The sequence below is a fragment of the Lynx rufus genome, unplaced genomic scaffold (assembly GCF_022079265.1).
Source record: "Lynx rufus isolate CCGP_SWC_20201006 ecotype Redwood Valley unplaced genomic scaffold, mLynRuf1.p SCAF_1, whole genome shotgun sequence".
Lineage (NCBI taxonomy): Eukaryota > Metazoa > Chordata > Mammalia > Carnivora > Felidae > Lynx > Lynx rufus.
In genome coordinates this window covers 93,782,934-93,807,604 of record NW_025814823.1, presented here as the reverse complement: position 1 = coordinate 93,807,604, position 24,671 = coordinate 93,782,934, and the positions used below count along the sequence as shown (strand labels likewise).

Sequence of the window (24,671 nt, the reverse complement as noted above, 5' to 3'; positions counted from 1 at the left end):
GCATGCTTTGTTTTATAGAGAATATTTATTAAAAAAAATATGCCTCCCCTCATATATAACCTGTTATTTGTATTCTCAATATCTTTTTGGTTTCCTTTAGCTATTCCAAATTTGCCTAAAGGGGAAAAAAGCCTTTCTGGACTTCACACATTTATAAAACCTTTGTGTCTTTCACATCTTCCTGGCTGGTGCAGTTTTTTTTACTGCTTCTGTTTGGCTCAAAATATTTGGTGAAAAGATTGAATTTTAACATTTCCAAATTTATGTGCATGAAAACACAACTTAGTTTGACTCAACTTTTCATATTATAAAATCTTAGTTCCTACTTTTAATCAGTTCCTATCATATAGGAATGGTACCATGTCCATGGTAAATGTAGGAAACTCATTGCTTTTAATTTTTCTCTTCAAATATCTTTTTTTTTTTAAAGTTTATTTATTTATTTTGAGGGAGACAGAGCATGAGTAGGGGAGGAGCAGAGAGAGGGGGATAGAGAATCTCAAGTAGGCTCTGCACTGTACTGTGCAGAGCCCAATGCTGGGCTCGAACCCATGAAACCGAGAGATCATGACCTGAGCTGAAATCAAGAGTCAGCCACTCAACCGACTGAGCCACCCAGGCACTCCTCTTAGAATATCTTTAATTGTAATTTGACATATCTAGGTCATTTGACCTAGAAATTTACTATTAGTAGTGGCCAAAACCTTGTCTTATCTCACAGTTAATAGTCAAAGTAGATGACATCCAAATTTTGGAGACTGAATTCTGATTACACAATTATTGCTGCAAAATGAGAGAAATAACATAAAATATCCTTAATCAGGAATGCCTGTTTTATTTGTAGTCTTTGTTCTCTAGAACTCTTTTTATTAAATGATTGGAGGCAGTTTAGAAATAAAATATAGACGTGGACAACAGATTTTAAAAACAGAATGGAACTACTACAAGATACCCAAAAGGAAGGTTTCTGATGTATGGTTTTTGAACATGTTGCTTTTTGTTGCACACAAAGGCAGCTCTCCATTTCCTGCATCTAAGGGAAGCATACCAGGTCCTGTGATTCTTATGGCTTTTTGTCTGTTTTTTGGTTTCTTAATAAAAATATGGGATTTTCTTTGACAAAACCAGTCCTTCTGAGTCTAAAATAAGTGAGGGATTTATTATATGGTTCCTTTATATAAAGGATGTAGCATAAACATAATATCTCAGTTACAGGCTCATAGAAGGGCAAAATAAACATTTCTTATACTGGTTTAAAAAAGATAGGAATAAGAAATTTAGAAAAAACCCTAAAGGGAAAATATTAATAAAGCACCCATAATTCTACCACTCCAGGGTAACTTTTTCCAAAAATATACCTGCATATCTTAAAGTAGCTACAAAGAGGGGCACCTGGGTGGTTCAGTCAATTAAGTGTCTGACTCTTGATTTGGGCTCAGGTCGTGATCTCACACTTTCTGAGCTTGAGCCCCGCATCAGGGTCTGCGCTGGCAGCATGGAGCCTGCTTGGGATTCTCTCTCTCCCTCTCTCTCTGCCTTTCTGCTGTGTGCACTCTTTCTCTCTCTCTCAAAATAAACCCTAAAATAAAATAACTATGTAGAGTACATTTTATTTACTATACTAAATTACTTAACATTATGTTACACATACTTTTCTGTTTCTATATATTTCCAACATTATTATTTAATGGCTGAACAATGTTCCATTATATAGATGTTGTATCATTCCTATACTTTGAAAACTTGAGCTAATTATACTTCTTACCTAATCATGTAGAGTGGCATTTTACATGGGGGTTAGATTCTGTGATGCATGCATCAGCAACTTGTGTGGTCAAAATCACCCCCTCAAAAGCCCTTTCCGTACCTAGTAGGCATATGATATTCTCAGTGAGTCCGCCCTCTCTGCATTGGATGAGATTGCTGGTTCTTGAGCTGAGAATCAAATGAAATATTTGGGTTCCCATTAAGGGCCCGGTTGAGTAGGATCATCTTTCAGAGCATTTATAGACTGCATTGTTCGTTCTAGTTAAATGTGTGTGATATGACTCCATTTTGAACATCTTCAGACATGTTTGTAAGCGTGAGAAAAAGATCTCAACTGTAATCACCAAATGAAAACTCCTCTCTGCTGGGCATACCTGGAAACCAAGCAACGGGGCCTATTTGTAAGGAGGCACCCAGAACAGCCCTCTGCCCATACCCAGCCCTTTGTTAATGTAGTTTGTCAGTGAATAAGTAATTACTAGGGCCTAAAATTAGGTGCTTTGGGTTATTGAGTAAGTAGAAGACAATTCCTGCCCACGCAGTACTTATTTTAAGTAGTAGATTTTCTAAGAAAGTGAACAATCAAAATTATATTCAAACTTCTCTTGCTTAGTTGACTGTAAAGAACCTGGGTTCAGGCCTGTCCTTTCGGTGGATTTTTTTTCCCCCAAAGACTGCCTCATGAACTTTTTTTTTAATTTTTATTTTTTAATATTTATTTTTGAGACAGAGAGAGAGAGCATGAACGGGGGAGGGTCAGAGAGAAGGAGACACAGAATCTGAAGCAGGCTCCAGGCTCTGAGCTGTCAGCACAGAGCCTGAGACGGGGCTGGAACTCGCTGGAACTCACCGACCGCGAGACGCGGGTCTAGAATTCACAGAGCATGAGATCATGACCAGAGCCGAAGTCGGAAGCTCAACCGACTAAGCCACCCAGGCGCCCCTTGCCTCATGAACTTTTAAAGGGAATAATATATGATAGAAGCAAATTAAGATCCTCTTTAAAAAAAAAAAATAGCATCTTATTTCATTTTGTAACATACGGGTAGTTGAACATTTTGTGCTATGGCAAATGGACGCAACATTGCTACTAGATGACACACTGACTCAAGCATGAAGAGTAAAATCTTTTTAAGACTTGCAAAAGAGAGGCATCTGGATGGCTCAGTCCGTTAAGCCTCAGACTTTGGTTCAAGTCATGATCTCACCATTTGTGAGTTTGAGCTCTGCCTGGGGGCTCAGTGCTGACAGCTCAGAGCCTGGAGCCTGCTTCAGATTCTGTGTCTCCCTCTCTCTCTGCCCCTCCCTTCCTTGTGCTCTCCCTTTCTTTCTCAAAAATAAACATTAAAAAAAAAAAAAGACTTGAAGCACACACTTAGGAATATGTATCTTCTGTGTATATTGCATTTGTGTGTGTGTGTGTGTATATATATATACATATACACATATATATTTTAAAGTGATTCCTGGTATTCTAGAGAGGACTAGGAACGTCTCTGAACCTTTGAAGCGTCTATAATTATTTAAAACACATTCATCTCCACAGATGGATTTGAAGGCTTAGTTTCCCTACCCATTCAGCTTAAAACTGTGACCTTCCAAAAAGGTGTGTTGGCAAATTTATTCTGATCCATCCGTTTTCATATATACCACCCTTTAGGGCCGTGATTTTCTCAAAGCAAACTAGGAGCTTTGGATCTTGCACTTCCTCCCAATTATCGAGGATACAAGTTCTGGAAGGATTTGTGGGCTGAATTTTACAAGGCTTAAGAGGGGTCCCCAATCCTGTAGGGCTCGGAAGAGAAAAGGTTGAGTCTAGAGAGAAATCTGAGGGATTAAAGTGCTGAGAAAGACCGTCAACAGCGAGGAAGTTCAACCACAGACCGGGTCAGCTCCCCGCCCCCGGCGCTCGCCCCATCCCCACGCTCCAGCCGCGAGTCGCCCCTCGGGCTTCCTTCACGGCGCTCGCCAACTGCTTCCGGGTCGCGGCGGACGTCGCTTCCGCAGCAGCATGGCGGCCACGGAGGACGAGCGTCCGGCGGGGAGCGGTGAGGGAGAGCGGCTGGATTTCCTGCGAGACCGGCACGTGCGGTTTTTCCAGCGCTGCCTCCAGGTCTTGCCTGAGCGTTATTCTTCGCTCGAGACCAGCAGGTGATTGGTGGCCGTGGTCATCGGGGTGGGGACGGAGCCCGGCCGCAGCGGAAAGGCGCCGCGGAGCCTGCGCCGCCGCCCACCCGGCACTGCCCGGTGCCTCTCCTCTCGGGCGGGTGTGCCGTGGCTCTCCTCCCGCGAGCTACGGCGGGGGGACTGGGGGAGCCGTAAGGCCAGGCCTTGTGGGATCTCCATTTTCCGCCTTTTTTCACTTCCCAACCATTTTTCCGGTCAACTCTGAGCTTCCTTTTTTACTTCCTCTCGTAGGCTGTGAATCGCTTGGCCTCATTACTTCCGAGTGTAAAAGGGAAAAGACAAACCATTTTGTCTCCGTATTTTAGATAGCCTGTCCTGTGCTCCCCTTTCCTGCAAAACGTTATTAACTCTGCACTGAACATCTGTATGGTGTTTGAGGTGTAGGAGCGGCGCAAAGCCTGTAAAGGTTTGAGGAGAAATGAACTTTCCAGGAATTGTAAATAGAAAGATAGGAGAAGGTTGGCGGAAGAGGTGCAGTGTTCCGTAAAGCAGGCTGTGAAAAGTGTATCTGCTGTAGCCTTGTGAGTTGGAGTTGGCTGAGGAGTGTGATTTGGCTGCGGCTAAGAAGCTGTGAATTAGTCATTCAGAGTAAAAGTCTGGGGACGAGGAGAAGGAGGCGGTTTTGCTCTGCACTGCTGGGTTTTGAAGCGAGCCTCCAAAGCTGCCTGGGACGGGCTAAGACGAGAGCAGATTGGTTCTGCTCTCATCTCTCCATATGTTCTGAATTCTGATTCCCTGGTGTATTTTGAACTCTGCATGACTGGGTCAGTTTTGGAAGGTTTACAGATTCCTTCTGCCTACGTGGTCTACAAATTTATTATGATAGATACTGGAGTACAGCTGAGCAAGACATACAGTTTCGTATAAGAGGCACTAAGTATTTGTTGAGTTGTGTGAGATGAGCCCTGAAGGACGAACACATTCTTGCTAAAGAAAGAGTGAAGCCTTACGTATATTCCTTTATCCATACATAGGTGTTGATTGGCTAGCAGAGCACATCCCTGGACCTAAATTAAGGTTTTCAGAACTGATTCCATTGACTGAATGATATGGGATGAAACAAATGATATTAATAAATCACATTTTAGGGGGATTAATTTTACGTGAAATTGGGGGTCGCCTGCCTGGCTCAGTCCGTTAAGTGTCCGACTTCGGTTCAGGTCATAATCTCACGATTCATGGGTTCAAACACCACGTTGGGCTCTATGCTGACAGTCGAGAGCCTGGAGCCTGCTTCTGATTCTGTGTCTCCTTTCTCTGCCCCTCCCCCAGTACCGCTCTGTCTCTCAAAAATAAACAAACGTTAAAAAAGTGAAAAAAATTTTTTTATGTGAATTTGAAGCATTTGGATAAAAAACCTGTATTGTGACTGTTAAAGTTGTAGCTATCATTTTAGGTCTGTGGTTGCATTTTCTAAATGCCAGTGTTTGATTGCTCTATTTAAAATTCCAGCATGGACAAAACCATATATATATACTAGTGCATGTTGGTAAACTGTGTAATGGTGCTCATAGAATAAGTAAAACTGCAAAAACTGAACTGATTTAACAACTTTAATACAATCTTAGAATCTACGCCAGGCAACATATATTAGATAATCATGTATAACGTCCTGGTGCATTAGTTAATATGTCTAATGTTTATCATTTGAGTAGAGTATCATTTCTTGTTTTGTTACAGCACACTTAGTAGCCACATTGAAGATCATCTGTACGTAGAAGTTTTTGTGTTGATTTTTTAACAGTTTTTCAGTTTTTCTCTTTGCTGATTCACACTCCTAGTTTAGCATTAAGTTCTTCTGTGGTAGGTGTGTGTGATTCATGATTGACTTGAAGATGCTTGTGAAGGGTCTCTGACCTCTTAAGCAAAGGTGACTGGTCACAAAATTTCTACTGATACCAGAGTTTTCAGGTAAAACAATGTGTTGGCTAGGTCACAATTCTTACTCAGTATTGCTATTGTACAAACAATTATTGAGTGCCTGCTGTGTGTCTGGGTACAAGCATACAGTCCGAAACCAGTGCTTGTGGTGGTCCTGTATTCCTTCTTACTGATAGGTATGAAACGGGACTCTTTGGAAGGCTCCGAACAGGCTAGACATTTAGACACTTATTTTCTGACCCACCATTTTGGCAAAATTCCTCCATTTCCCTGTTTCTTTTAGTCTTAGAAATAGGACTACATTTTAATTTTTCTAATAGCTGTGCCTTTATGAAAATAAAGTACTTGTAGTTTTACCTGTGGCTTTTTTTCATACGAATTTCTGAAAGGTGGTAGTTATTAGTTAACTCAGCTGAATATTTAACCTTGGATGGTGAGCTTTGTGCATTAACAGGTTTCTTTTTTGTAAGTGGTTTAGAAAGTTGTTTGGTTGGGAGTTGCTGTTGCCAATTGTATTTGGGTAACGGAAGTTAGGGTAGGGTAGGTTTGTTTTGTTTTGTTTTTTTTTAATCAAAGGACTAAATACTGACCATTTTTTGTGTATGTTGTTTTTATGGACCCAGCTGCTCTCCAGGAAGGGTTTAGTCATTTGGTTTTTATTTTAGAAGACCCCACAGTCAACCTAGTCTTTTTGTTCACGGGTCCTTCCATATTCCCCTACGTAGCCTGTGATGTAGCTGACTACCATGTAGCAACCACTCTGCCCTCTCCTTCCCTCCCTTATCTGAAATACATCACAGTCCAGCAGTGTATCTCTCAGTGTGATGACCGTGGCAGGAGGCTCTGCATTAGTGACATCATAAAATGCTCATAGGGGCGCCTGGGTGGCTCAGTCGGTTAAGCGTCCGACTTCAGCTCAGGTCACGATCTCACAGTCTGTGGGTTCGAGCCCCGCATCAGGCTCTGTGCTGACAGCTCAGAGCCTGGAGCCTGCTTCAGATTCTGTGTCTCCCTCTCTCTCTGCCCCTCCCCTGCTCATGCTCTGTCTCTCTCTGTCTCAAAAATAAATAAAAACATTATAAAAAAAAATTTTTTTTAAATAAAATAAAATGCTTATAAAAATACACATACCTGGGTCCCTCCCCAGTTCTGCATGGAACTCTGTGTGGGCCCGAGAGTGTGCATTAAGACAAGCATCCCAGGGGGTACCCCTGCACGCTAAAGTTGGAGACTGTTCACTTGATGGGAGAAACAGATCTACAAACGGATTCTTGTAACAGTGCCTCCCAACCCTTTTGTGCATATAGATCACCTGGGGATCTTGTTAAAATGCAGATTCTGATTGCGGAGGTGTGGGAAGGGTCTAAGTTACTGTGTTCTGACAAGATCCCAGATGATGCTGATCTTGCTGATCGCCTCACCGCGCTTGAGTTTCGTGGCCAGTGATTGTGGTATGTGCAGGGTGTTACAGAAGCCCCTTAGCCCAACCTGAAGAGACACACATCTCAGAGATGGCTTCTTGGAAGAAGTAACCGTGGAGCTAAATAAATATTCAGTTTGGGGGAAGTCTGGGATCGGTTATAGGCAAGTGGACAATAAAGGCGGATAAGTGAGTGTCGAGCAGAGAAACTTCAATCATTTGTCTAATAGTGTAAGGCAGGTGTGGTAGGAATTTAGCCTGGGGGGTAGACAGGGGCCAGATCACAGAGGGCTTTGTGTGCCAGGTCAGGAAAGCTGAATTTGATGTCACATAAGTGATGTGAAATTGCAAGCAGTGCATCTTCCTGATTAGATATGCGTTTTAGAGTCGTCGTTGAGTTTGAAATTGGTTGTTGTAGTCAGTGGGACAAGATCAGAGCCAGAAAGACCAGTTAGCTGTCGCAGTAGTCCGGAGGCCAGATGCTGGGGCAGTGGAAGGAGGGATAGAAAGGAGGGGTGGAGGAAAAAGGAGTTCCAGGATTCTGGGACTGGAACTGCCATCTGGTCTCGGGAGCATGAGGCCAAAGGAGCAGGTTTAGAGAGGAAGAAGATGATTTCTGTGACAGCACTTTTCCTATAGGTACTGAGTTGTTTCCCCTCATAATTTAACCTGGTTCAGGTTAGGAGGCTTGTTTTATTTGTTTTTGTCATGAAATCCAGCATGTAGTAGATGTTTAGTAAACATTTCTTCTTGAAAAATTATTTTGCATGTAAAAGAATTCCAGAGATGAGCAGTTATACTTAAAAATATTTACCAGTCGGGCCAGCTATTTAAGAATATTACAGATCAAGAGTAAGGCTTAAAATTGTGGCATTTCTGCAGTGTTGCAGTAGGTCATTCCAGAGTATTTATTGGGACCTCTGTGTGCTGTGTATTTAACTTTATGATTAATTTTCACGTGTTCTCTAAGGCTCTCATTTCCACTGTTAGCAATTTTATCAAGCAACTGTGTTCCTATTTCTAAATATAGCTGCTTGTTTATAATTTTAGAACTCTTTGCAGTATGATTTAGTTATAGCCCCACCTGAGATCTAGGCAGGAATGCAGTCACTTGTTAAAGACACTTGGAGATGCCAGGAAAGAGACTGTATTAGAAAGGGGGCAGAGTAGGTGATCCAAAGTTTAGGAATCTAGTCAATGCCCATGAATCAGTGTTTCCAGTATATTCCCAAATGGTCACGTAATGTGCTCCAGCCTAACAGTACACTCCTCATTCTCATTTAGTGGCACAAGAAAATCGTATTACTGTGGTTGTTTTTTTTTCCCCCACACTCAGATTGTTTTTATTTATTTTTTCCTGTTTAATCCATGGGGCATTTTTTGGGCTGTTTTTTTAAGACCTGAAAATTTTGTTGTTAAGCCTGAAAAATTTGGCATCTTTTGGAGATCTCATTCAGTTGATGCCTCCCAGCTGTGAATCGATCCCCTGGTGCAGCAGCTTGATTTAGAGGGGACGAATGTTACTTCTTCATCCATGCAAGATACCCTTTGCACAAGTATTGTTCAGAGGGAACAAAGGGCAGGAAGGTGCAGCTGGCCTACTTTGCTTTTTCAGCATATAGTTTCAGAGTTCAATTCTAGGGAAAGAAGAAAGAAAGAACACAAATGCTGTCCCAAGTAACAACGTTCTAATACCTACACTAGCCTGATTTTAGGCACATGTCTTGGCATGATTCCCCCCGCCCCCCGCCCCAGCCACGTGCCCAAGGTAGGTTGCCCAACAGTCCATACATACCCCAAGTAGGACTCACTGGGGCACCTTAAGACCCCCCCCTTAGTTCTCTCAGAGGCCCACATCCCCAAATCGTTTTTTATTATGGCTGCTTATTCTCTTTGTCTCACAGTTGTAGGACTGCTTGAGAACTCAGGTGTGGTCAGAAAGGAGTATCTTCCTAGCCTGTCTCAGAGGGAGGCCAGACATTGCTCCCAGTGGACTTCTTGGTTCTGCCAGCCGCTGCTGGGTGCCTCTCTATCAACATAAGCTTTTCACTGTGGCTGTGTTAATCCTATAAACCTTAGTCTCAACTGCTGGGAGTTGCAAATACTGGACTCTCTGAAGTAAAGTAGTTTACCAGCAGCTGACTAATTTTCAGTGTTCGCATCCGTCTTCAGAAGCAAGTAAAATGAAAAGCAGATCAGATAACACAGGAACAGTGTGACTTTGGAGCAGGGTTTCTTAACCTCAGCACTGTTGACATTTTGTTGAATGGCACTGTCCTGCGCGTCATAGAAGGGATGTTTAGCGGCATTCCTGGCGTTTACCAGCTAGATGCCAGTGGTACCCTCCTCCTATGACAACCCAAAATATCTTTACAGTGTCCCCTGGGGGCATTATTGCCCCAGTGGGGTTTACTGCTCTAGAGCTGGGCTCCTGATCCTGGCTGCATATTACACTCACCTGGGAAGTTCCCCACACCTGTGCCCCTGGCCCCCAAATTCAAGTTACCCAGACCCCACTTTCCACCCGGAATTTCAGTTTCATTGTCGTGGAATAAGGCCTAGACCTCTCTGTTATATCAGTGTTTTAGTTTTTTGTTTTGTTTTTAAGTTTATTTATCTTGAGGGAGATAGTGTGAATAGGGGAGGGGCAGATAGAGAATATCCTAAGCAGGCTCCACACTGCCAGCGCAGAGCCCTATGCAGGGTCAAACCCACAAAGCCATGGATCATGACCTGAGCTGAAACCTAGAGCCAGACGCTTAACTGAGCCACCCAGGTGCCCCTAGTTTTGTTTTTTAAGCTGATTTGAATGTGCAGGCAGGTTTGAGAAACACCCCTGAGGAGAATACCACCGTGTGACTCAGTGTTCCTAAATAGTTTAATTGGTTATCTAGCAGTGAAATCTGAAGCAAATTACTTGACTTCTTTGGACTTCATGATCTTGAGCTAAAAAATTTAAGAGAGTACTTAACTTAGAAAAGAATACCAGTTTATTTTTATAGACTTTTAGTTGTTTTCTTCTTTTATTTTTTTTTTTTAAGCAACCTTCATGCCTAGTGTGGAGCCCATCTTGGGACTTGAACTCATGACCCTGAGATCAAGACCTGAGTCGAGATCAAGAGTTGGACGCTTAACCGATTGAGCCACGCAGGCGCCCCTAGATGTTTTCTCATTACATACTTTTCATTAACAGGAATATTTTTGATTTATCCAGCCTTAGTAGGCTGTGTTATCAACAACCTCATGTTGTCCCCCATTTCCACCTCTGTCCTCCTTTTTTTTTCTATAATACCTTAATAAACTAGATTATTAGATAATTTCATTGTATCTGACTGTGATCATTTACACCAACACTGAAAACCCCTGGGAGAGCGCTCCAGGTTGGTTAGATGAAATATTACAGGTCTTTCATTTGTTAATTCAATAAGTGAGTACATATCCTGCACAAGGCAGACCTTATCTCATGAGACATAATTATCATGAACAGTGATTCTCAAACTTGGCTGCTGTTAGCTTGAGGTCTTTCCCATATCTAAAGTATCATTTTGTTTTGGGGAAGGGCAGGGCTCTCTGTGGCGAGGAAGGTTGCCAACCAGGGACCTGGAGATAAGGCCTATAGTGTAACAGTGTGATTAGATTCTGAGGTCACTAACTCATGTCAAATCAGGGAAAATACCAGTAGTGATAGCCTCCTTGGGTGAGTGCTTGCGTGTGGGCAGGTAGTGAATACCTGTGTGAGGTGTGATGAGGATTTATAGATAAGCAGACTTAGAAAAGGCAGAAAAGATCCTGCCCAGGTTATGAATGGCTGTAAATCAGCCAACATATGATTTGAACCAGCTCATTTGACAGCAGAATCTGAACTCTGAACTGTAGCCTCCCACATAAAGGGGTTCCACCGTCCTTAATTTAATCCTGATCTTGCTCAGGTAAATCACCTGCGTAATTCTGATGGCTCTCGGTGGTTTGTTAGAATTAAATTGAGATACAGCATATGAGAAATTTTCTAGCTCCCTGTCTAATACACAGTAATAGTCTCTCAATAATGTAACTTTCCCCAAATCTTTGTTCTTAAGTGTAACAATATCTTATCAGTTTTAGGTTTTGCCCTTAAGCGTTGGTTGGAATTACTCTTTGGTGTGTTTCCTCCTGTTATCTAATGTATGCTAGCCTTTTTCAACCAGGGGTCAGAGAGAGAATTACATGGTTAAAAAAAAATGTAAAGAAAGAGTGACTGTTTTCTCATTTTTCTTAAGTTGGTAATATTTTTCTAGATGCATGAGAAAGAAGTTAATTTATTATACACAATGAGGGCATTAGGGCTTATTTCTCTTTTGGAATCTTTTTTGAAAAGGTTGCAGAATGTGTCAAGTGGCTTTGCTGTAAGATTTTGGACCAGATGATTTAAAGTATTAATTGTTTAGTATTAGTCATAGGAACTGTTAGAATATAGAAATGTGATAACCATGTTCAGGGGTGCCTGGCTGGCTCAGTCAATATAGAGCATGCAACTCTTGATCCCAGGGCTGTGAGTTCAAGCCCCATGTGGGGTGTAGAGATTACTTAAATTTAAAAAAAAGATAACCATGTTCAGAAAACAGTATAGAATGTATCTCAGCCTGAAAAGAATTATATATAACAAACTCTTTATGTAAAAAGTAATCACTTAAGTACTAGTTTTAAATGAAAACACAGAGTTTACATTTCTCATTTAGGATGCAATCTTGGAAGGGAATGTGTTGCCTTACAGTTTTTCATTCCATTGAAGAATCCTCTCTGGGAAAATGAAGTTGAAATGCATATGTATTTTTTAAAGTGTTCCTTATTTCCCAAAATTCAGTTTAAGTTTTGTCCAGTTACATTATTTGTAAACAAATTTGAATACAGATGGGTTTATTCTAACCTTCCTTAAGAATTAAGCACCCACTATAAGTGTAGCTGTTCTTGGCAAGTAAGTGGAAATTGGTATTCTCTATGTTTTCCAGCCTTTTGGACTTACTTGTACTAATTGTGTGCAGGGAATTCCTTTTTTAACCTACATTAGCCTTCAGGTTGCTGATGAGTTTCAAATGTGTATGACTGTTTTTTTTTTTTTTTACCCCCAAACGCTCCTTTTTACAAATGAAACAAAGATTTGATTGATATTTTTAAATTATAAGAATAAATATGACTTTTTGGCTTTTGCAAAATGAGAGAACTGTTTGAATTAATTTTAAAATTAGAAAGACTTTATTTTTCTGAACAGGAAAAACTTCAGTGTTTAGACAGTTATGATGTAATTTTACGTTTGTTTCTTTGTTTTTTTTTCTTTTAGGTTGACAATTGCATTTTTTGCTCTCTCCGGGCTGGATATGTTGGACTCCTTAGATGTGGTGAACAAAGATGATATAATAGAGTGGATTTACTCCCTGCAGGTCCTTCCCACAGAAGACAGTGAGTGAGTTTTTAGCATTTTATTTTTAGTATGACTAGCTAGTTGTACTCGGCATAACATGTGTTGGACTAGCAAATCGCAGTATTTATTCGTAAACTCTTACCACGTTTTGTTCAGCCATGTTTTTGCTTGCAGTGCTGCCCTCCTATTCTGTTCCAGCACAGAACTTGAGAGGTCTAGTCATGGGGGCGCCTGGCTGGCAGTAGGTGGATCGTGCGACTCTGGATCCTTGGGGTCGTGAGTTTGAGCCCCATGGTGGGGGTAGAGATTACTTAAAAAAAATGAAATAAAAAGTAGCCTGATCATTAATCTCTCGAGAGAACAGTTGGCGGTTGTCTGGGATTAGAGATTGGCAGTTATAGCTGCATATTGTGTTCTGCGCCTCCACGTTGATGACTGCCTGTGGATGCTTTGTATGTGGTGTTTATGTTTGGTTAGTTTGGTAGCGTTTGCTCTATTTTTCATTCCCAGCCATTTCTTTTTTTCTTCTCAGTGAACTCTCTTCCGTCACAAAGTTTCATTTCAGTCTTCCTGTGGTTTTCCCTCTTAACGTTTCATGTTTCATGAGCCTTTCCTTAACGGTTTCTTAGACCTCTTACTAGCACTCCAGTCCTTTTTATGATGCTTCTTAAGCTTGATCAATTCTGGCCAGTTACATTAATTTTCAAAATTTATATATTACCCGATCAACTAAATGCACACAAGTTTTATATACCCTATTGCTTACTCTGTTCATACCTAACATTGATATAAGTTATAAATGTTAGAGATTCGAACCTTGAAAAGAGAAGCAGATAAACTCCCAGGAAATGACACAGTTGTTTTTTTTTTTAGCACGGTCATCACTCAGTTGGCTCTTAAGAGTCAACATTTATAAATTAACCATGTGTTTCATTGGTTGGAGTAAATGTGTACGAAGGTCCCAACCTAGATAAACTCGAAGGAAATAATAAACTGAAAGTTTGTTTAGAAAGAGGTTTGGTCTGTTAGCAGATGCTCTTAGGCATAGTTTATGTCTTTCTACTTTATTGTTCTTGAATTTTGTAGTGCTTGTGTTTATATAATTTCTAAAATCTGTGCCTGTTTACAGATTGTTGTTTAAAAATGATTAAGCGTTTTGAACTAGGTCTGTCTTATGGAAACACCCGATCACTTTTCACCAGCTGCATGAAGCAGCATATATGCTATACTGGTCAGTGGTTACACATTCAAGCATGTTGGTGAGTAGGATTTATTGAATGTCTTGCTGAGCCTGTGGACAGAGGCTGTGATAAATTACAGGATGTGCTGCTCACCCTCTAGGAGTTTGGGGACTGACGTGAGGCACGGTGCTAGACACCTGAAAAATTGAAGTAATTTGTTTTGGTTTTTTTACTAGTTTGAGTCTGGGATTTTTTTAAAAAACCTTTAAAGTTAAGTATTAGGGACGTCTGGGTGGCTCAGTTCAGCATCTGACTCGATTTCGGCTTGGGTCATGATCTCCTGGTTTGTGGGATCGAGCTCCATTTCAGACTCCACACTGACAGCACGGAGCCTGCTTGGGATTCTCTCTCACCTCTCTCTCTCTCTACCTCACCCCTGCTCATGTTCAGTCTCTCTCAAAGTAAATAAACTTAAAAAAATTGTTTTAATAAAAATAAATATTAGATGTAGTATTATTATAGATTCTGATGTTTTATTGTTTACTGAAAATACCTGTCCTGATTAAATTTTATGCTGTAGTTTCTTAAGGGGATGTATCTCACATAGTGCACATGTGAAATTGTACAGAGTGAGTCACAGAAAAGCTGTTCTGTACATTTTTGCTGAACATTTTATATTATTTTTATAAAACATTTACTGATATTCATTTTCCTGAAATAAAATAGCCATTGCTTCTATACTATAGAAAAGTATGGATCTTAAGATTTTAGTGAGAGAACTCTTTTGGACAGGTTTTAGTCACCAGAACGTTTATTCACCTTGTCTTCTACTTTCTGTCTTGTCTTCATATTTCTCCCCACTCTTGAGCACTCTTTGCTGGCTCCGTGATTGTCTTCTCTTAAAATACGTGTACTGTCTTCTACCATTTTGTTGTAAGTTTTTTTACAACAGCCTAATACCCATTAATACACATATTCTTTTCTTTTTTTAATGCACTTTAGAGAGTGGTTAAAATAACTGGTTAATTCTTCTCCCAGTGGAAGAGCAGTGGCCATAGAATAATTGACTGCTGCTTTTATGTTTTTTTTTTTTTTTTAACATCTGTTTATTTTGAGAAAGATCGTGAGCCAAGGAGGGGTAGAGAAGGGAGGCAGACACAGAATCTGAAGCAGGCTCGGCACAGAGCCCGACATGGGGCTTGAATTCACAAACTGCAAGATCATGAACTCAGCTGAAGTCGGACACTTAACCGACTGAGCGACCCAGGTGCCCCACTTTTACACTCTTAAACGTGGACTTTACATGTATCATTTTGTTATCCCTTGGGTATGTGACTAAGCAAGTCAGTGAACTCTTTTTTTGTGTGCAGTTAGTTTAATTAAAACCTGCATTCTTTCTAAAGTCTGCTCTGTTGTGAGGGATTTGCTATTATCTGAACTCTCATATCATTCGTAATAATTGCATTTGCTGCAGATTCACTAGAATGGCTAACGTGGAAGAGGCGGCGAATAGCAGTTGTCGGGAAAGTGCAGCGCACCTGGAGCTCCCACACAGTGCTGGAGGGGTTGTGCCCATCCTTTGGAAACTGTTGGGTGGTACTTAATAGCGCTGCACATCTGTGTGGTCCCTGACACGGGGCTTGTGTTCCCTAGTACACAGCCCACAGAAGTGAAAACGTGTTCACCACAGGATGCACATGAGAATGTTCATAGTAGTGTTTCACAAGAGTCCAGATGTAGGCACCACAGAAACTACCCATCACTGGTATAATCGATAAGTGGTGTATTAAAATATTCACACAATGGAATACCGTATGGTAACGGAAAAGAACAGTCTCTAACTATATGCAAAACTTTTGATGAATGTCACAGACAGGTTTTTTTGGGGGGAAAAAAGTACCTAGTGTCTTACTCTCTTTACACAAAGTACAAAATTAGACAAAACCAGTCTGACCTTTTGGGGAGTGAAGGAAGGAAATGCGAAGGGAAAGTAGGAGCGAAGTAGGAGCGGACTTATGAGTGCTGGTTATGTGGATGACTTTACTTGCCACAGCTGATTGAGTTGTTTGATTATGATAGTGCACTTTTCTTATGTTTATTTTAGTTTGGTAAAGGTTTAAAAAATTTTTTTTGAATCCTGATTGGTACTCACCATCTGAGACCCATCAGAATTCTTATTTCCCTTCGTATTGTCAACTACACGGATTTCATTGGTTTGCTAATTTTTTTTTTCATTTGTAGTTGCTTAACCACTGCTTAAAAGGTTTTTGCTTGTGTCCAAATTGTAAACTTCTGGAGGGCAGAGAATGTGTCTGTCTTACATTTCTTCTCTTTCAGTGCCTAAGGCATTGTTGTGCATCAGGAGTTGTTGGACTATTAATTAAATCACCCATACCTCCTCCAACTTTGCTGTTCCTCTTCTCCGTATTTTCACGTTGGGTCTACAGCATTGTGATATTGTGATTTATGAGACGTGTATGTTTTGTCTTCATCCACAGCCCCCCTCTCACCGCTTCCAAAACCCTTAGCATTTCTTAAGCCTTTGGAGGGGGATAAAGTTGTCTTTTGTTATGTTAATGAGATTCTGGAAAGCACCTAAGGATGGGGGCTGCTGGCCTCTAAGCAGTGATTAGAGGGTTGGCACTTTCAGTCCCACCCCTGACCTCCAGGGAGGTTGAAGCAATTGCCAGCTTCAATTTAATAGTTCTTGTCCAAAAAACGTAGCCTACATAAAAACTCAAAAGGACGGGGTTCAGAGAGCTTCCTGGTTGTTGAACACGTGGAGATGCTGGGAGGGTGGCGCTCCTAGAGAGGGCAGAGGCAGGGAAACTCTGCAGCCCATCCCCATACCTTGCCCTCTGCACCTCTTCCATTTGGCTCTTTGTGAGTTACATCCTTTTACTGTTAATAACGTGTTTCGTTTGAGTTCTGTGAGCTGGCACAATAATTGTACCTAAGGAGAGGGGCTCGTGGGAACCTCCAGTGCATAACCAGTGGGTCAGAAGCACAGCTAACTGGGCTGACGATGTCTGAAGTTGGGGGTGGGTTTGGGGCGGTTTGCAGTCCAGTAGGACTGAGCCCTCAGCCTGTGGAATCTGATGCTGTGTCTGAGTAGTGTCAGAGTTGATTATATTGAGCTATATTCAGTTGCGTTGAATGAATGGCTGGCGTTCTGAGAATTGCTTGTTGGAAATTGCGTCTTAGAACACCTAATTTAAGCCTCCTCTGGCTCCTCAAATATTTTCTCATTCATAAGGCATTTATTTGCAGACAGAGTAGAATGTGCTGTCCGTTACTCATCTGTCTATATTTGTCCTGCTTAAAAATCTAAAAATGTTAAAAGCCCAGGACCATAAAAGAATAACTTGGTAAATTTGATTAAATAAATACTTTTAAATGTTATGCAGTAAAAGATAAGGTTGAATAAGTGACAGGCTTGGAAATTGTGGCAACATATATTATAAAATATTAATATCCAGGCTGTGAAGAATTCTTAAAAGATTGAGAAGAAAATGACACATCAGCGCGTAGAAAATGACAAAATTTAAGAATAGGAGGTTCTCAAAAGAAGACAGTAAATACAGGATTAACCTTACTAGAAAAGTCAGGGAGATGCAGTAGAAACAGTATTGCATTATTTTTTTTATCTAACACATAGATTTAGCCCGAAGTTTTAAAAGTTGGCAAGAATCAGGGGAAAGAGCACTTTAGTATCATTTTGGTGGAAACGAAAATCATTGTAACCTTTTGAGAGGTATTTTAGCAGTATAATTTTTTATACAACTGACATATTCTCGTGTGTGTGGTCCTGGGTTGATTAATGGCCCCAAAAGTTATGTGCGATCAGAACCTCAGAATATGACCTTAGTTGGAATAGGGGCCTTCACAGGTGTAATTAAGGTAAAGATCTCCAGATTGGTGAGTGGTATCCTTATAGGAAAAGGGAAGAGGGAGATTGAAGACGCAGGGGGAAGGTGGTGCCAGGGTGGAGGCGGAGATTAGAGTGCTGGTTAGTACGCGGGACTGCTGGGATTGCCCAGAGCTGCCAGAAGCTAAGAGAGAAGCCAGAATGGACTTTCCCTCAGAGCCTCCAGAAGGAACCAGCCCTACCAACACCTTGATTTTGGACTTCTGGGTTCCAGAGCTGTGAGAGAATACTTTTTGTTGTTGAAAGCCTCTAGATTGGTGGCAATTTGTTGTTACTAACCTCAGAAAACTAATATGTGTGCGCAAAAACCTCTGTGGAATATTTTTCGGCCTTGTTCATCTCACTGACAAATTAGAAGGGGAATCAGTGTTCACAAAAGTGAATCAGTTAAGGGGTGCCTGGGTGGCTTAGTTGGTTAAGTGTTCGACTTTGGCTCAGGTCACTGATGGTGGCAGTTCACGAGCTTGAGCCCCGTGTCGGGCTCTGTGCTGACAGCTCAGACCCTGAAGCCTGCCTAGCATTCTGTTGTCTCCCTTTCTCTCTGCCCTTCCCCCACTCATGCTCGATCTTCAAACTAAATACAAAAACATTAAAAAAAAAAAAAAGTGGAACAGTTAAATCAACTATGGTCTACCAAGAATAGTACACAGTAGCCAAGTGATTGAGGTAGATCTAGGTATATACATACTGATTTGAAAATGTTCTTCTGTGGTTAAATTATATATGCCAACATGTACTCAGATGTTTTAATAAAAGTCTTTGATTAAAAATGTATAGGAAGAACTCTGTAAGGGTATATAGAAAATCTTTGTAGAGGGGGAGGTAGATGGAAACAGACGTGGGAGGATGGCAGGATTAGGTAGTACTTTCATTTTATTCTATATATCTGCACTGTTTAAGTGTTTACCATGTTTCTATATTTAAAAATTCAAGTTAGGAAAAGCTTTAACCTCTTCAAAACACAACAAAAATAAAAAACTAAACTTAAGGTTGTATGGTTATGTATGGATATTGATATTTTGCTATTGCAGAAATAATGCTATATGTTAATTAAAATTTTATAATGGAAAATGAGAAGCAGAGTGATGAGGAGACCTGCCCGAGGCCACACAGAGATATTAAGTGATAGAGTCAGACTGAAATCCCAGACTTCTGACTCCCAAGTCCCCATGCTGCTCTGCTAGTGAAGTATGTAGGTCCCTAGTGGAGACCATCATGTGTGGCCCTTAAGTGCATTGTGAATATTTAATCAGAATTAACCCTGGTTTTCCACTTAACTCTGGGGTTGTAAAGACCCTAATGGTATGTCAGTCTAAGTGTGTGGTCACACCATTGGAGATTTGGAGCCCTTCTCATCAACCTCCAGAAGTGTTTAAGAAACACAAGGGAGGGGTGTCTCGCTGGCTCAGTCAGTTAAGCATCCAACTTGGGCTCAGGTCATGATCTTACAGTTTGTAAGTTCAAACCCTGGGTCGGGCTCTGTGCTTACAGCTCAGAGCCTGTAGCCTGCTTTGGATTCTGTCTATTTCTGTCTCTCTCTCTCTCTGTCTCTCTCTCTCTCTCTCTCATTCTCTCTCTAAAATAAATAAACAATAAAAAAAAAATTAAAGGGGCACCTGGGTAGCTCAGTTGCTTGAGCATCTGACTTCAGCTCAGGTCATGATCTCGTGGTTTGTGAGTTTGAGCCCCACATTGGGCACACTGGTGTCAGCCTGTCAACACAGAGCTTACTTTGGATCCTCTGTCCCCCTCTGTCTGCCCCTCCCCAACTTGCGCTCTCCCCAAAATAAGTAAATTATTTTTTTAATTTAAAAAAGGATTAGTCTGGCTGTTGTGTATTCCCTTTTCTCATTAAGGGCACAGCTAGAACAAAGCAAAGAATATTATAGTCTGTCATTTTACAAATGAGGATGTTAAGATCCAAAGGGATTAATAATTTGTCCACAATAATGTATAACTAGTTAATGCTAGAGGAAGATTTAGAGCACAGTTTTCTGTTTTGCAGTCCTTTGATATTCCCATTACTGTATATTTCCAGTACTGATTCCGTACAATAGATGCTCTGTGTATCGTGTGTGTGTTTTTCTGTTGAGAATTTTGTTTAGATTTTTCAATCCATTGCTGCCTTTGTTTGATAACATGCTCACAAGTGTAAGTATAGTTCTCATGTGGCTCAACTGAGCATATTGTACATTGAAAAAATTATATAGAATGTCTGTTTTGGAAGCATTGTAGGTCAAGAATTTTTTGCAAAGATTGGGACACCTGGGTGGCTCAATAAGTTAAGTGTCTACCTGGTTTTAACTCATCTCATGATCTCATGGTTTGCGAGTTGGAGCCCTGCATTGGGCTCCACGCTGCCAGTGCAGAGCCTGCTTCGGATTATCTGTGTCCTTCTCTCTCTGCCACTTCCCTGCTGGTGTTCTGTCTCTGTCTGTTTATCTCTCTGTCTCTATCAAAATACATAAACCTTAAAAAAAGTATATTTTTTGCAAAGATAGCCCTGCAGTGGTGATGTGCCCAAATGTCCAGTGTCCCTCACTGTGTGTCTGGTAGGCCACACCACACATCTGTTCACAATCCAGCTGCAAGTCTGAATTCTCCATTTACTGTTTGGTTGGATGAAACATCCATTTGTTGGATGCCTTTTCTGTAGTTGGCCTAGGTCTGACTATGAAACTTACCTGTGAAATTTAGAGAATAGATCTACAAACCAATTTGGTAGGCTCTAGAATGTTTTGTTCACCTTGCACGTGTTTCTTGAGACCTCTGAGGAATTATTTCTGTGCTAATAAAATGTACACATCCATTTGTACATAAAAAAATTGCCACGTTCCTCACTTGAGTTGTTTGCTTAGTGCAAAAACCTAGTGGTTAAAATGGGAATTAGAGGGGTGCCTGGGTGGCTCGGTTAAGCATCCACCCTTGGCCCAGATCATGATCTCATGGTTCCTGAGTTCGTGCCCAACATCAGGCTCTTTGCTCAGGGTGCAGAGCCTGCATGGGTTTCTCTGTCTCCCTCTCTCTGTCCCTCCCCCGCTCGCTCTGTCTCTAAAAATAAATGAATAAACTTTAAAAATATATTTAAAAAAAATGGGGACGAGAAAACTGAGAACATGACCAAATCAGGTTTTAAATTATATTTAACTAGCATGGCCACTATTAATAGCATGGAGATATTGTAACCCAAGAGCTGTTCTTTATTAGAAGTACCTAAATATAATTTTTAATGTATTTTTATGTCACAATAAAATTTTCTCTTAGAAGAGTGGGTAATATGCTGCTTTCTTATGAAAAGCAGCTTCAGTGACTAAAATCTTTTTAAACTGCCATTGAGGTTTTACATTTTATAGGTTTATAACTGTTTTGTTTAAAGAATACCCAAACATATTGCCTTTATAATGTTTGACATATAGTTGGTGTTTATTACGAGCTTAATAGTAAAACCCTAAGATTTAAAGATTTTATTTTTGGGGGCGCCTGGGTGGCTTAGTTGGTTAAGCTTCTGATTTCAGCTCAGATCATGACCTCAAGGCTTGTGGGTTCTGTGCTGACAGCCTAGAGCCTGGGGCCTGCTTCAGATTCTGCGTCTCCCTCTCTCTCTCTATCCCCCCCCAAATAAACATTAAAAAAGTAATTAAAATATTTGGGGGGGGCGCCTGGGTAGCTCAGTTGGTTAAGCTTTCCATGTCGGCTCAGGTCATGATCTCACCGTTCGTGAGTTTGAGTCCCACATTGGGCTCTGTGCTGACAGCTCAGAGCCTGGAGCCTGCTTCAGATCTGTCTCTTCTCTCTCTGCCCCTCCCCTCCTTGCTCTTTATCTCTCTCAAAAATAAACAAACATAGGGGCGCCTGGGTGGCGCAGTCGGTTAAGCAATGGACTTCAGCCAGGTCACGATCTCGCGGTCCGTGAGTTCGAGCCCCGCGTCGGGCTCTGGGCTGATGGCTCAGAGCCTGGAGCCTGTTTCCGATTCTGTGTCTCCCTCTCTCTCTGCCCCTCCCCCGTTCATGCTCTGTCTCTCTCTGTCCCCCAAAAAATAAATAAACGTTGAAAAAAAAATTAAAAAAAAAAATAAACAAACATGAAAAAAGTTTTTTTATTTTCTTTTAAGGGAGAGTGCGAGTGGAGGAGGGACAGAGGGAGAGAATCTTAAGATCTTAAGCAGGCTCTATGTGAGATCATGACCTGGGCTGAAATCAAGAGTCGGACATTTAACCACCTGAGCTACCCAGGCACCCCTAAAACCCTAAGTTTTAAACTGAGAGATGCTCCAATCATCAAGAAGTCAGCTTTGTAGCTTAATGATTGTCTTTCACGTGCAGACACAAAAAATAAAGACAAAAGGATTGTTTTCCCTTGCCATAGACAGCTAAACACATTCTCTAATAAGCACATCCCTCTACATGCTCCCAAATAAACACACATGCATATTATATCCCTGTACATACTCCCATTTTTGCTGATTCTCTTTTTCTTCCCATGTACCCAATTTCATTTTTCTGCAGTAACCTGGATTTTTATGATGTATTGCTGTCTAAACCAGCTTCCACGTAACAAAGTAAACTAGTTTGACTTTGTGGCTCTGTGATAGTGGAGGATACATTCACCACATCAGTGGTTCTCAATTCTAATTGTATATCAAACAGGGATTGTTTTTCTTTTAATATACATGAGTGTCCATGCCCCACTCAGATGGTTCTGATGTGGACCTGAGTTAGGACCAAGAGGCATGTACTGTGTTTTTTCAAATTATGCATTTGATTCTTCTGGGACCTGAACCACACTTCCAGTTTATTCTGCTACTACTGAATAGGAGCACTAGATGGCGCTGTCTAATAACCTCCAAGGAAGCTTAAACTATCCTAAATATGCATCCAGTTGTAAATTTGGAATTAATTGCGTGTTTATACTTAATAATTATCATGAATAGGTAAGCTTACTAGAATTATAAACGAAAGCACAATAGCAAGCACATCTTGACAAGAACCAGAAAGGATTAGGATTGCCCAATGCCTTCTCTTCAGTGTGCACTCTTTTGAAAATGGAGGGGAGGCAGGTGTTTTTATTTTAAAGAAAATCAGTTTCAGAGGAAATCTTCTGTTACTTTCCTCTTCACTTTTGTTTAAATCTAATGAATTGACTTGAAGTGGTTACTGTTTCTTGTGCCTTGGTCACTGTGGTATGCATAATCAGAACGTGTCCTTTAACCCTCATAAGAACCCTGCAAAATACTGCTTGCAGTACATTACTGTTCCTCTCTCAGAAATAGAACTAGCTCAGAGAGATTGTTACTTGCCTATGGAACACAGGACTAGTCAGAATAGGATCTTGAGTTTGATTCCACGCGTCCATGCCATCATCTCCTAACCTTAGGTGATATTTTTGAACATCAGTATTTTTGCTGCCTTTTCAGAAAAGTTATTGATGTAAATAAGCTAACAACATAGAAATGAGGAAATAGGGGCGCCTGGGTGGCGCAGTCGGTTAAGCGTCCGACTTCAGCCAGGTCACGATCTCGCGGTCCGTGAGTTCGAGCCCCGCGTCGGGCTCTGGGCTGATGGCTCAGAGCCTGGAGCCTGTTTCCGATTCTGTGTCTCCCTCTCTCTCTGCCCCTCCCCCATTCATGCTCTGTCTCTCTCTGTCCCAAAAATAAATAAACGCTGAAAAAAAAAAAAAAAAGAAATGAGGAAATAAAAATGCCATTTAGTTATTTACCGGTAAAGAAATGATATTTCATTCAGAAACATTTTTTTAAACCCTAACAGGCGTTCCTCATTTTATTGCACTTCAGTTTACTGTGTTTTGCAGATACCGCATTTTTTACGGATTGAAAGTTTGTGGCATCCCTGTGTCATTCAAGTCTATTGGTTCTATTTTTCCAACAGCATTTGCTTATTTTGTGTCTCTGTTCCACATTTGGGTAATTTTCGCAGTGTTTCAGACTTTTTTGTTACATGTATTATGGTGGTGCGTGATCAGTGATCTTTGACATTACTATTCAGATTGTTTTGGGGCGCGACAAACTGTGCCCATATAAGATGGCGCACTTAACTGCTAAATGTGTGTGTTGTGACTGCTCCACTGACCGGCCGTTCCTCCTCATCCCTCTCCTGAGTCCCTGAGACACAACAATATTGAAATTAGGCCAGTTAGGAACCCTACAATGGCCTCTCAGCCTTCAAATGAAAGGAAAGAGCTTGCACATCTGTCACTTTAAATCATAAGCTAGAAATGATTAAGCTTGGTGAGGAAGGCATGTCAAAAGCCTAGCGGGCCAAAAGCTAGATCTCTTGTGCCAGTCAGTCAAGTTGTGAGTGCAGAGGAAGAGTTCTTGAAGGAAATTAAAAGTGCTACTCCGGGGGTACCTGGCTGGCTCAGTCGGAAGAGCATGCCACTCTTGGTATCAGGGTCATGAGTTTGAGCTTCATGTTGGGTCTAGAGATTAATTGAGTAAAAATAAAACTTAAAAAGTGCTACTCCACTGAACACATAAATGGAGAGCACAACGACTTTATTGCTGGTGGTGAAAGTTCTCAGCCACAACATTTCCTTAAGTCAAAACCTAATCCAGAGCAAGACTCCCTTCATTTCTATGAAGTCTGGGAGGTGAGGAAGCTGCAGAAGAGAAGTTTGAAGCCAGCAGACGTTGGTTCGTGAGGTTTAAGGAAAGAAGCCATTTTTGTAACATAAAAGTACCAGGTGCAGCAGCAGGTGCTGATACAGATACTGCAGCAAGTTATCCAGAAGATCTCACTAAGATAATTCATGAAGGTGGCTACACTAAAAAAACGTTCAGTGTAGACAAAACAGCCTTCTTCTGGAAGAAAATACCATCTATGACTTTCCCAGCTAGAGAAAAGTCAGTGCCTAGCTTTCTAGGAGCTAAGGCAGTTGGTGACTTTCAGTAGAAG

At 41.1% G+C, this 24,671-nt stretch overlaps 1 protein-coding gene across 2 annotated transcripts in view; it reads left to right on the top strand.

Annotated features, from left to right (window-relative positions):
• Positions 1-3,759: 3,759 nt before the first annotated feature.
• Positions 3,760-24,671, top strand: part of PGGT1B (protein geranylgeranyltransferase type I subunit beta) — a 62,648-nt gene continuing 41,736 nt past the window's right edge. For both annotated transcript variants that reach the window (XM_047083504.1, XM_047083497.1), the window contains exons 1-2: positions 3,760-3,918; positions 12,570-12,688. In XM_047083504.1, the coding sequence (XP_046939460.1) occupies positions 3,779-3,918; positions 12,570-12,688 (259 nt within the window). In that variant the 5' untranslated portion in view covers positions 3,760-3,778. The remainder of the gene's footprint in view (positions 3,919-12,569; positions 12,689-24,671) is intronic.